This window comes from Daktulosphaira vitifoliae, unplaced genomic scaffold (assembly GCF_025091365.1).
Source record: "Daktulosphaira vitifoliae isolate Bord-2020 unplaced genomic scaffold, ASM2509136v1 Scaffold_1, whole genome shotgun sequence".
In the NCBI taxonomy this organism is placed as follows: Eukaryota; Metazoa; Arthropoda; class Insecta; order Hemiptera; family Phylloxeridae; genus Daktulosphaira; species Daktulosphaira vitifoliae.
In genome coordinates this window covers 75,345,834-75,360,429 of record NW_026099572.1, presented here as the reverse complement: position 1 = coordinate 75,360,429, position 14,596 = coordinate 75,345,834, and the positions used below count along the sequence as shown (strand labels likewise).

Genomic DNA, 14,596 nt, shown 5'->3' with positions numbered 1-14,596 from the left:
TGCTAACCATTTCCCGTCCAAGGATTACGCCGAACATCGCGTCGTCGACGCCAGCGAAAGTGCCGCGATATTATGCGAAGATTATTATTACTGTGTTTATCTTTTCGGTTTGTTTTATTTTTGTTAAAATAATCTGTTGCCGCTCATTTAATAAACGGCCTCAAAACCAGTGTCGACCACATTTTTGCGACGTAAGTCGTGTCAATCCCTTTTTTATTTGACATACTTTATCTTAATTGGGATATTAATAAGGAAATAGCAGATCTTGTAGCTTTTGAAATAATCCACCAATTTTTTAAAATTAAACACTATCTAAAGATTTGCATCAAATCGTTTTTTTTTTTTATAGTGATTTTAATCACTGTCAGATATCATTATACTTGATCCATCTATGCCACGTCACCACTGTGCCGCGACCCCCCTGTGCTGGGTTTTTTACTATTGTAATTATTGAAAAATTTTAATAAGTACTATTGAACTTTTTAAAAAAGTTATTATGATTACCATAGTAATTGAATTGATTTTCCCCATTTGAATACTTATTATCTTTTAATTTGCTCCGAGAATAAACTAATACATAAAATAAGTATTGGCAATCAATTCACCGACACCGATCTATACTTATCCCAACTGTTATTTTCCCACTACTATGTTATCGTTTTTTTTCATAATTAATTCTTTAGATGAATTTAAAGTTTTATATCTGTCAATATAAAACAAATCTATTTTGTTTGATCCAGCAATCATACATCACATTTGTTAGTAGATAATAAAAACAATTTAAGCTGATTCAAAATTTCAAAGTCATTTTTATTGACTTAATGAAGGCAATAATTAAAAAAAAGTTTAACTGTAAGTTAAATGTTAAAGTTTAATGTAAGTTAAATTTGTATAACTATTATATAAATCGATGACCTAATCATTGTGGCCTCCACTTGTATCACCAGTTTTACATTTTTTAGAAATGATTGATAAATACCTAGGTATCTTTAAAAAAAAAATTATATTGATTTGTAAATTTTTAAAAATGTTATGGCAGTTTTAATAAAAAAAAATTGAAAAAATGTCGAAAAGTACCAATTTTTAAAATAGTATTTTTTTGGGGATTTCCTCTATTAAAGGAGAACGAAAGAAATTATTTCAATTTTTGAGGGAAATTTATTATACTAGATACAATTTGTGATATTTTGACGTATTGTTCATCAAAATCGGTCCACGAGAGCTGAGATTGAGCGTAGACAGACACAAAAAAAATAATAATTAAAATAAAAAATAAATAACACATTATAGTAAAATTAATGCCTTATCGAAGCTAAACAATCTTTTATGTTTGACAAATTACAAAATTCATATCTCTTAAAATCCGCGAGAATGTTTTTAAACATACCCGAAACGAAATAAAATTGTAAAATTATTAATAATACGCGAGTTGCTTTTATTCCCAAAAATAAATATATAGAATTATAAAATAAATATAGTTTAAAAAAACTGAATACCACGCCTTTAAAACATATCGAACTAAAAAGTTAAAAATAATTTAAAAAATTAGCTTAAAACAATAATGAACGAAAAATACTAGTATTATTGTGAAAAATAATATTTTTATATTTTAAAATATGATAAAATCTGTAGAAGAGAAATAACAGTCTTAGCAGGGGAAACCATACAGCAAATATTACTAGACGGATAGTAAAGCAGCGGAAGGAATTTGATTGACAGCAATTAGGACTCGTGCATTGGTAATCATATGGCCGGTATGAGTTATCATTGTTAATTGTGAAATAACAGGTGGTGGTGGAGAAGTTACATGACTACACGGGTAGCTCCAAAAAGAAATTTCGAGAAGATCGGACGACAATGCGAACACGCCGCAGCGAACGGGCAGTGGCGTATATGTCGCTAGTTGATATAGATTAAAATGTGCAGTTATTAGCAAATATTAATTATTTTATCAATACAAACAGGTCAGTTGGTTTTGAAATTAATTATTTTTTTTAATGATTATAGTATTAGACTATTTGCTTTAAAATTTTAACAAACGTTTCATTTTTACTCAACTGTGAAAAGTACTATAATGATTGTAGTAAAGGTGCCAACAACTGTATTTTATAAAAAAATTTAAAACATCTAATATTAAAAAAAAAGTATAANAACTGTATTTTATAAACAAATTAAAAAAAATCTACTTTTTAAAAAAAAGTATTGATCATACACGGATCTGAATTCTAATAAATTAACATATACTTTTAGTTTTATGTTTTTCTCAATTTATAAATCATAAAGTATTTTTTATGTTAATCCCTTAAATTATACAAGAATATCAATTTTGTTTTTTTTCAAATAACAATACGCGTAATCAACTAGATTATTTGTATGATAATGATTTAATTACGACCGGACAATGTCCAATTATAAAAATAGCAACTCCCGCGCCTCAACTCCAGACAACACTTTAAATTGTTAATAACTTCCGAAATACTAGTACATAAGTTGTATTCCACCAGTTATTTTCTTAATTAGATCATTATATATTAAATAAGCTAGTTAAAAAATAACATTAAAAATATTTTATGATTGAAAAAACAGTGAACTAAAAGAAACCAACAAAAAAATTATTAATATTACTTTTATTTTTCAATAAACTAAGTGGTTTATCATAAAAGAATCACTCTGTATTATATTATTAAGTGGGACATGATAAAAAACTACACGTATATTTATGTGTAAATTAAAAAAAATTGCCGGAGTTGGAGTGAACTCTGAAAACTCTCTGAATACAACTATAATAATTTTTATATAAATTATCGAAAATTCGAACACCAATATAACACTTTTATTAATAATTATCAAAATGTTCCTTTACGTTTATGCGTTAAAAACTTTCAGTATATGTATGTGAAAAGTACATGTAAGTGGTTCAAATATACATCAGTATTTTAAAATAGTTTTAAAAAAAATTTTTATTTTAAGGATACTCGATTGACTAGCCACAAAAAAATCTATATATAATAATATAATACAATTGAAAATTTATTTAATTATCTAATTAAAAGAAATAATTAAATTAATTAACTAGAACAACTTATTTAAGTATTTATCATGATCGAATATTCGTTAAAATAAAAAAACATAGTCGAGTAAACCGTCATCACTTATCGCGTATTTGGACAAATATTTAGAATCCCTTTGATTCGTGTTATAAATGCCGACAACCGCCAGAAAGATAACGAATACCAGTGGCGTAAATGTCGGTAGTTGATATAAAGTAAAATGTGCAGTTATCGGCAAATATTAATTATTTTATCAATTACAACAGGTATGTTTTTTGAAATTAATTCATTTTTTTAAATAGGTATACTACTAGACAATTTGCTTTGAAATTTTACCAAAAATTTCATTTTTACTAAACTTTGAAAGGTACTATAAAGAATGTAATAAAGGTGTCAATAACTATGTCAAAAATCTACTACTTAAAAAAAAGTATAAACCTTACACGGATCTGAATTCTAATAAAATTTTTGACTTATAAATTCTAGTAAGAAAAATTTAACTTATGTAACTAATTAAAAATACTAATGAAAACCTAGGTAATGTCCTTAAGATACCAATAATTGTACACTTTACCCTGTTGATAATATACGGACAGGAGTGTATTCACATATTTTCCGCCTATAGGCATTTAAAAATTTGGCACCCTTCATTACGTTATGACGGAGGGGGCTTATTTTTATATATTTTCGCCATAACACTACTAATTCTTCTTCTTCAAAAAAAAGAATTTGAAAATATTTTTCAAGCAAATCTATGTTTATTAATAAATCATAAAATAAATTACTTGTAGCTCTTAATATACATGTCATAAATACACAATAAATGAAAACGATTATGATAATTATTAGAAAGTAAATATGTCTAAACAATAATAAAATCATAATTGGTTTTTTATAAATTTATTGGCCTTCAATATTTGTCGCCCCTTAAAATATGCCGCTGTACGCAGTTGGCTGCATATAAATATAAATAGGCCGCTGTGTACGGGTAGTTCAAAATTTGTATTTAGTGGTGGTCGGACGGTCATTGCCATGCGAAAGCGAGGCAAACACGACGCAGGGGACGGGCAATGGATTATGTGTCGGTATTTATTATTATATTAACAATATACAAGATTAAAAGTCGGACAAGACGAACAAGGCGCAGCAGACGGGCAATAGCATATACATCGGTTGTTATTCTAATATATCTACTGTATTTTAATATATATAATTAATCCACCCCCACCATAATATATGGTATGGATATTGTAATAACTAAAAATAAAGTTGTCGGGGATGATATTAATAAAGAAGAATGATAATGGCATGATCAGTAAATACATAACAAATAAAAGTACTTTGCTTCTAGTTATTACTTGATTAGTGTAGTTAGTGTGTTGAAAACTACTCTTACCTGATATTCCTTAACAGCAGAGTATCGTTCACAGTGTATGAAGGAAGGATGAATATTGCAGGTTTGTTATGTTTTTTAAATTAAAAAATAGATTGTTGCACAAGCGTATATTGTAAATTAATAAATAGTTATTTAACAAGAGTGTACCTCAGATTAAACTATGGACTTATATTAATAAAGAGACACCAAGTCAGGATACAAGTTTTAGAAAATAATACAAAAAAGAAGACAGCAAATTAAGAAAAAGAGTTAAGCTAAGTACTTAAGTGTGTTCGCGAGAGGAGATAAAATAAGACTGAGCCTTTGACAGATGTCAAAGATCAACCAGAGCTCAGAGGGCTCTTATATTTGTAAAAACAGATGAAAGTAATAAAATTTATGTGATAATAAAAGAAAGGTGTGCTTTACAAGAGGTACAGGGAATGATTTTAATTACATTATTGTCTGTTTAGGATGTGTAAACAAACAATGACGATTAGTGTGTTATGAAGTTGTATCAGGTAATTTATGACTTTATTCGACAAGGATTATGTAAACAAAATTAAATTATTACACGCCTCAGGGGTATCGGTATATTATTGGTAAGCGTTGGTGAGATGTATGACTTCAATTAAATAATAAAAAGAATAATTACAATATAATGTGTTGTAACTCAAGAATATATAAATTAAAGGAACAAATAATATATCAGTATATATGTATATTAGGGTGGAGGGTCAATCCATGCCAAATCATCCAGAAGTGGTTGCACGACCACCTCATATTTTTCTGAAATTTTCAGGGTTTATTCATTATGCAATATTTAGATTAAAACAATTTTTTTTTTTTTTATGATCTTCCCATTTTTATGGCTATTTCAATGTAAAAAAAGTTAAAAATAGCTAGATCGTTAAAAAACACACAGAATATTCAATTTCAACTCAATCGAATTAAAATTTTAGATTTGGCTCTATTATAACTTAAAGTTTACATTAAAAAAAAAAAAAAAAAAATTATATGAAATTTTAAACTTTAACGACTTTCAACAAATGGCCCTTTTTTGTGAAAATTGGCGTTTTTGAGCTCACTTAAAACCATTAAGAAGTTATTATTTTATTGTGATTTTTACATGTGGTATTGAATAGTGTATAATCTATGTTTCAACTAAATTTCAAATATTTACAACAATTATCTTGGGATTTAGAGGCCTAACAAAATTAGAAATTTTATAAAAATACGTGTATTCTAAGTGCAATATCTCTGTTGGGTAACCTAATTTCCAAAAAAAAAATTTTTAGTTTTGTAGATATACGTCTGTTTTATACACCATAAAAATTTGAAGTTTTAGAAAAATGTGTAACATGTAAAATTTAGCATTAGAAAATCAGTAAAAATCAAATAATTTAATGATAGTTTTTTGTTGTTTTCAAACCACATTTTTGTAATTTTTTTTGTATATCATTGTATATGTAATATATTATAATTCAATATAATTATTAGACACGTTATAAATATTCAATTCATTATTTTAGTTCGAAAATAAAAAATAAATAAATTAAATTATTATGATAATATAATAAATATATAAATATTTTACAATATTATTATAATCATGTTTTTTTTAGTAGTTAGAATATTGTGTCTTCATAAATGTCAGTTAATGATATCTTAAGACTTCTTATGTTATTGTTATTAATTGATAAAAATCTGTGATTAATTTTAATTTTAATTAATTAATTTTGATACATTTGTTACTTTTCTTTTTGCTGTTCAACCAACTCCATCGCTGGCCTATTTTGCCATAACACAAAGCAAATTAATGCCATTCTGCATTCTGCACATTCTGAGGTGGATATTTTATGCCTTTAATTTTTTCATCGTAAAATTGAAAAATTTCAATTGGCGTTAATATTTGGTAATAACCAACTCGTTTCAGACTACATTTATCAAGCGAAATTATAATTTTGTAGTACAGGATGAAATTCAAAGCTTCCACTGGGTTAATAAACAAGCCGCAATTATTCCTTTTGTTATTTATTATAAATAGACGATATATTTAATTGTCGATGTATTTATAAAATTAGTGATTACATGGAATATAATAATGTTTCTGTTCAAGAAAAGTAACAAAATGTATCAAAATTAAAGAGATAAAATACATTAATATATCCACCTCAGAAATACAACAAAACACCTAATATGGGATTTAAATTATGTAAAACTATTCCCGGGAATAGAGAAAATCACAGATTTTTATCAATTAATAACAATACCATAAAAAGTCTTAAGATATCATTAACTGACATTTATGAAGACACAATATTCTAACTACTAAAAAAACCAATTTTATATATACCTTTGAAATCGTTTTTATTAGTTTATTTGAAGATTGCAGATGAAATATTCAACATACAATTTAATTATCAACATTTTCAAAATGTTGTTCATTTTTCAACTCATAGGATTAGCACATTCAACGTGATTTCAATATTTATATAATTTGAATTTATAAATCTATGATATTATCAAGAAATGACACCTTATTTTATGAACAGATCATAAACTCAAGTTCATTTAAAAAAAAACAACTAAAAAAGGTATGTTTAACAAGGTGGATTTTTGTCAGTCTGCAACTCAACGTGATTTGCCGTTTGCATAACGACTAGCGTTGTTAGCAAGAGTCGACACCACCTAGGCGAGGTGTCACACCTATCAGATATAACTACTGAAGCATAGATGAAATTTAATTTTCATTTAAGTAACAATTTAATTAGAGTTAATATGTCATTAAATATTAATAATTATAACACCTAATGGTTTATTAATTACAACTATGATAATTGAAGTTATTCGGATAAATAGAAGGATTGAAATTGAGGTGGGTAGAGGAAGGGGCTTGGTCAATTTAAGGAGGGTGAAACGAAGGTATGACAAAAGAAGTCATTCAATATGGCAGAGGAGGCTACGAGCTTTATAACGACGACCACTCTCTTTTTAACCCAAACAAAATTTGAAAGGGGGAACCTGATATAGACTGGGAACCCCCTTTAAACCTAACTCCAACTTACGGGCCCCTCTCTCGAAATCCCATTATATCATTCTCCTTTCCTCGTTACTCAATGCAAGTTTACTTAAAGTCAAGGGGAGTCCTCATAGCGCTGGTATAGGAAACCCACGAAAGTTAAGGCCTACCTGCGCATGCACACTAGATCTTAAATCCTACGAAATGCTTGGAGAGGAGAGAATAGGGTCATTCAAAATGGCGAAACTAAACTCCTTGTAGATGGATATCTTGAAACATTATTTTTATTTTTCATAAATTTTAAATTAAAAAACTTTATTTTAATAAATTAAAAACACTATGTTATGTCTTCTTTTTTGATATTTTCTATGCGTTTTATGAGACAGATTATTTTTGATATGACTTCAAGACAAATTATTTTTAGTATATCATTTTAATATGGAAATTTTACTACAATAATAAAAAATGTTCAGTACCATAGTACTAAAAATTTTTTTTCTATAATTTATTTATAACTAATATTTAGCATGAAAAAATTTCGTTTTCTCAATTTATTCAAATTATTATAAATTTTAAAATGCAACAGATTATTCAACATTAATAAAATATTCTTTTACCAAATTTTTTTGTTAAAATCTACACTACGAAATAAAGTGGAACCTTGATTAACCGTGTTTCGATTATCTGTGTTTACAATTAACCGTGCTCACTCTTCCGAAAATGTAAAAATAGTTATGGATTATACATACTATAAATAGTTCTAATAAAATATTTTATATTATACATAATATACGATATCGACAAACGTATTAATGACTTTTTTAGCGATAACAATATAAAGATATACAATAATGTAGATTATTATAAATTTTATTTATTGTATGACCTTCAGTTTAATTTAAGCGTTCGCTATAGCCGTTCAGACGTACTCTAATTATGAGTGTTAAACGAAAACGTATCGTTCTTTCTCCTGAGAAAAAAGTGTTTATTATTAACTGAGCTGTAGATCGTGGTGAAAGTATACAAAAACTTGAGGACGAGTTCGGCGTGGGTCAACAGACAGTTCGTGACTTAATTAAACAAAAAATTGGAATTTTCAAGTTCATATCTTCTGCAAAATTATCAGCTATGAAAAAAACTATGAAAAAGTCATCATTATCTAATATGGAATCTGTTCTTTTTGAATGGTTTAAACAGAAGCGTATTGAAGGAATTCCAATTTCTGGGTCAATGGTTTGTGAAAAAGCAAAATGGTTTCAAGAAAATTTGAAAATAGAGGAAAAATTAAATGATTCACAAGGCTGGTTATTTAAATTTAATATTCGTCATGGTATAAGACAGCTGGATACTCAAGGCGAATGTCTAAGTGGAGATTTGACTGCTGCAAAACTGTTTAATGACGAATTCAATTTGCTTTCAAAATTAAACCTGTCCCCTGAACAAGTGTACAAAGCAGATGAATCAGGTTTATTCTGGAAAATGTTATCCTCAAAAACACTTGCTGTAATCTGAAAAATCAGCTCCTGGACATAAATCTAGCAAAGAACGGCTTACTATTATGACATGTTCAAATGCAACCGTTACACATAAGATCAAATTAACTGTAATTGGAAAAGCTAAAAAACCAAGAGCTTTTAAAAAAACCAAAATTAAATATTTTCCATGTGATAATTACCACCATCAAAAAGCTTGGATGAACCAGATTATATTAGTGAATAGTATTTCAATGTTTTTGTAAACAAATTTCAGGATGAAAAAGGTATACCAAAATAAGCTGTTCTTCTGCTTGATAATGCTCCTTCACACCCCTCAGAATCTACCCTGAAAACAATGGATGGTCAAATTTTTGTCTACTATCAACCTATTTGAAACAAATGTACAAAAAGATATTTCTCTGTTATCTCTTACAAGAAAATTTTTTTGATTCGATGAAAGAACTTTTGAGAACGTGGACCATAAAAGATGCCATTGAGAAAATGTACCTGCAAGTATGTTAAGACTTTCTTGGGCGAAAATCTTAGATCAAGACTATAATGACGAAGAAAATGTCAAAGATACAGATATAGAAGCTAGGAAAATTATTTCAAACCAAAAAAAAAAACAAAGGCTAATCACTTCATATTTTATGTCCTAATAACTTGTTATGCATGTATAATTGGTATGGATATATAACATTATTACATTTCTTTTTATAATTAAAATAAAATGTTTTAAAATTTCATTATTTTAAAAATTCTTGATCAACCGTGATTTTTATTTATCCGTGTGACCTGCTCCCCACAATTAACCCGGATAATGAATGTTCCATTGTAAATATTTTGAAATTTTTTTCGCATTTTTCATAAATACTAAATTATTATTATTTTTTCAATAGATTATAAGAATATGGTATCTTATGTTATTTGTATAGTCCTCAATTACACAAATTATTTAACAAATTTATTAATGTAAAATATTAATTAAATCAAAAGTTACTGAATTTGTCATGTCTTTATGACTCACTCTGTATATGCCGATACATACATTATAATATTTATGCAATAAGAAATAACATAATATTCTTGTATATAATATTTAAAAAATATTTTGTTTATTTTTTGAAATCATTTAAAAATCAATTTTGTAATTATTTTAATTCTTGATATATTAAAAACATATCTTAGATCAAAAAAAAATCTTATACTCTCCACGAAGTATCAAATTTGTTTATTTTCATAATCGGTGGCTAAGTTTTCAATCATCTCTGAAACAAAATAAAATTGTAAAATTATTAACATAACGCGAGCTTGCTTTTATTCCTAAAAATAAATATATAAAATTGAAAAATATTGAAGTTATATCGATAAGTTGGCGATATAAGATCTAAACGATTCTGATTGAAAATTTTTAAATGTAAGAACAATGTTTTGATATTTTTAGGTTAAAGTTGGATAGAACTTACTAATAACATCATACTGATAAACTGTCACTGAGCAACTAGCTTTATTATTAATGCGTATCTTACATGTCACAACATATAATCAGTACACATATAATCTATAGATATATATATAACAGATATTTTTGATTTGTAAACACATATTTAGTATCTTATTATAATAAATGTTATTCATAATTAAAATGTATAGGCCTAAAGTGCCAATTTTTTCTAATTAAACTGATAAAAGTATAGTTTAATTTATATATTAAAGTAAGTTGGCAAATGTTGAGAGGTCACGATCGTTGATTTGCTACCTTAATGACATCTGTGAATAAAATGGAACGGTTGGTAGTATTGATAAAAGTAAGTATAATATTAAGATAAAATATATCAAAAAAAAAATAAATTTGTTTAGTATAACATAAAAATGATTTTATGATTCAGAAATTGAGAAAACAATGAACTAAAAGAAATCGATAAAAAAAATTATCAATAATATTTTTAATCTTCAATTACCTATATAATTCATCATAAAAGAATCACTATGCACAAAAGTATTAATAGAATCATAACAAAAGAATTATTCAGTATATTGTTATGTAATTTTTAAAAAATGTGAACGTTGAAAACCCTCTGAATATGTCCAAGGTAATTTTTATATAAATTATCGAAAATTTGTACACAACTATAATATTTTTATCAATATTTATCAACATTTTATGCGTTAAAATAGTCTACATTATATTTATTACAAACGTCATATTTATGCCTATTAAAGTAACTGAAAACTTTCATAAATAAAATCTAAGTATTTTAATTATACATTATTAATTTTCAGAAAATAGTCTAAAAAATAATCAGTATAAAAAAAACATACAATTTTTACCATTTAAAGGATTAAAAATTTTATGAGTACTTCTAAATTTTTAAAAAAATTATAATGATTACCTTTGTAATTGAATTGATATTCCTCATTTGAATACTTGTTGAGTACCTTTTCAATAAAAATGTTTGATAAGGTATCTTTAAGTAATCCGCTCTTCGATATAATTTCTCTTGCATAATCTTTTGTTACTGTGCCAGTAGCATTTTTATCAACATCAGAAAGCTTTTGATGAACATTCTTTTCGAGGGATATTAATGAATCAAGAAATTGTATCATAATTTCCGTTGCAATATACTCATTAGAATCTAAAGAATTACCAAAAAAATTTCATTAGTATAAAATATTAATCTGCGTGTCAAAATAAAATTAGAGCATAAAAAAATGTTTCGCTCTTCAATAAATGTAATAATATTCATGAAAACATCAATCAATTGATTTTTATAATTAATTCTATAAATGAATTTAAAGTTTTATATCTGTCAATATAAAACAAATCTATTTTGCTTGATCCGGCAATCATACATCACATTTGTTAGTAAATAATAAAAACAATTTAAGCTATTTCAAAATTTCAAANAATGAATTTAAAGTTTTATATCTGTCAATATAAAACAAATCTATTTTGCTTGATCCGGCAATCATACATCACATTTGTTAGTAGATAATAAAACAATTTAAGCAAGTTCAAAATTTCAATGTCGTTTTTCTTGACTTTATGAAGACAAAAATTTTAAATCAGAATAACTTTATATTCAATTTAAGTTAAATTTGTATAACTATTATATAAATCGATGACCTAATCACTGTGACCTCCACTTATATCACCTAGTTGTACATTGTTTAGAAGTTAATAACGCTGTAAAATTAAAATTGAAAAAAAAAGATGCATAAAGTAAGTTTCAAATTAGATTTTTTTGGTGAGGCGTTGGATTCCTCATTCTCTTTTTCAAGTTTAAAGTCAAAATAAATATTTTCGAAAAAAAAAAATTATGGTCGTCTAACCACTCCTTTCTTAATACGCAAATGCAGTTTATGCTAATACTTCTTTCTTAAAAACACATTTAAATAAGTTTTTATACAACAATTTATTAAAATTGTTTGAGTTTCGCAATTCTTACACAAAAGATGTAATTTTTTCTTTAACTTCAATGTCCGTTTCCACCACGAAGACAAGTCCAGTGGTAAATATAAAATATTTACGAAAAATAAATTGTATTGATTCATAGATTTTTCAAAAAGTTATAACAATATAATGTCAAAAATTTTAAATCGAGAATTTTAACACAATATTAGTATATTTTTATAGAGATAAGTCGTGTATAATTTTTTTTTTTTTATCAAAATAAAGTATATTACATAATTTTTAACTTAGGATATATATGTATAAATGTCAGTATTTCCGGATCATTTCCAAGAGTTAAGTTGAAAAAAAGTTCTTAATATTACCTGTTGTGATCAGTACCTAAAATTATCGTGAACCCTTACAATTAAAATGTAATACGTTATTGCAATTGATAGAATATTAGTGTAGATCAAAAAAAGTCGTTCTTCGAAATTTTAATGAGAACCATTTTTAAACAAAATTTTACTGGTCTCTCAACGTGTTTTTAGTATTTTGACTAAAAACACCCCTAAAAACAAAAAACTGCTTCTGTTATTCATTTTTTGGTCAAATATTATAATTATTATATCAAAATTGTTTGATTTTTACTATAGAATACAAATTTTTTAGTTTCCAAATTTTAAGTCGAAAATTGACAGCGTGGATATCATAATTATCGTCATTATATAGTATATTTCTATTACTTTTAATGGCGCTACACGCGATTTAGACGCTACAAGTCGGACCGTATGATTTTCATGCGCATCGGTAGCACGTAGATAAACGCACGCACCAAAAGCCTTTTCGCTGGCGTCAGAAAAACCGTGAATTTGAATAAATTTGAACGCGTCACACCCGATTATTCGACGCGGTATTTTTAAACAATCGATTTGCGTTAGACTATCACAAAACGCATTCCAATCCGTACTGATACGTTCAGACACTTGCTCGTCCCATTGCATTGACATTTTCCACAATAATTGTATTATGATCTTTGCCACTACCACTATGGGAGATATCAATCCCAGTGGATCATAAATTGCCGCAATCGTCGATAAGATATAACGTTTTGTTATCGGCCGCTGATTACCTGTTACAGCAGTATTGTATTTATACAGATAAACATCGTCGGCGGTATTCCACAACAGATCAAGCGTTTTAATAGCANTCCACAACAGACCAAGCGTTTTAATAGCATCGTTGCCTAAACTCATTGTGTGCATTGTATCATTATTTTTGTTATTTATGTTTACTAATATCGACGGATCATTTGATGTCCATTTTCGAAAAACAAATCGAGCACTAAATAACAACCCTGAAATAGTGTTTCCCAACGTAGCCGCCTCTTCCTTGGTGTTCGCACCCGTTAATAAGTCATCCATATACATATCAAATTCGATAGCTTGACAAGCGACAGGTACTCCCTTTTATTTTCTTCGGCCAACCTTTTAGCTTCGATGCGAAGCTGAGAAGGTATTGGTTTTACTAAGATGTGTTTTTTTTTTTTTTTTTTTTTTGTGTCTGTTACCACTTTTTCTCAGCTCTCACTGAACGGATTTCTTTCAACGATACGTCAAAAGATCACAAATTGTATCTAGTCGAAGACATTACCCTTCAAAATTGAAAAAATTTCCCTCGTTCCCCGTAAATGGGGGAAACCTCCAAAAAAATTACAAATTTAAAAATCGCTAATTTTCGAAATTTTTTCAATTTTTTTTACTAAAAACTGCCGTAACTTTTTCAAAAATGAATATATCAATATATTTTTTTTTTATATAGATGCTTGATGTCTTTACCTATCATTTGGTATATTTTTTTTGTAAATTTGACACTTAACCTGCCCACAGGGGGGGATTTAAAATGACAACTTTTTCACAAAAAATTATCTTTTTCAACTTAATTTTTGAAAGTGTTCCGAAAAGTTTGACTCTTTTATATATATCTTAAATTAAAGCTAATGTAATGTACTTTATTATGAAAAAAGAAAATTAGACCTCTGGACTTGTCTTCGTGGTGAAAATTGACATCAAAGTTAATAAAAAATTACGATTTTTGTAAAATAATTTTTTTTTATATTTTTAACTTAATAATGCTCTAACTTTTTCAAAAATGAACATATCAATATAATTTTTTTTTATATAGATGGTTGATGTCTTTACTTATCATTTGGTATATTTTTTTTGTAAATCTGACACTTAACCTGCCCACAGGGGGGGATTTAAAATGACAACTTTTTCACAA

The 14,596-nt window shown here is 26.9% G+C and overlaps 1 protein-coding gene and 1 long non-coding RNA gene across 2 annotated transcripts; one reads left to right on the top strand and one right to left on the bottom strand.

Annotated features, from left to right (window-relative positions):
* The first annotated feature begins 8,332 nt into the window (after positions 1 to 8,332).
* On the top strand, positions 8,333 to 8,959 carry LOC126895541 (tigger transposable element-derived protein 2-like). The gene has a single exon (XM_050667522.1). The coding sequence runs from the start codon at positions 8,576 to 8,578 to the stop codon at positions 8,957 to 8,959; it is 384 nt and encodes a 127-aa protein (XP_050523479.1). The 5' UTR covers positions 8,333 to 8,575.
* A 1,046-nt stretch (positions 8,960 to 10,005) lies between these two features.
* Positions 10,006 to 13,452, bottom strand: LOC126896785 (uncharacterized). Its single transcript, XR_007701938.1, has 3 exons — positions 13,060 to 13,452; positions 11,316 to 11,558; positions 10,006 to 10,190 (listed from the first exon to the last, which is right to left on the bottom strand). It is a non-coding gene; the product is annotated as an uncharacterized LOC126896785 (long non-coding RNA).
* Between the last annotated feature and the right edge of the window lie 1,144 nt (positions 13,453 to 14,596).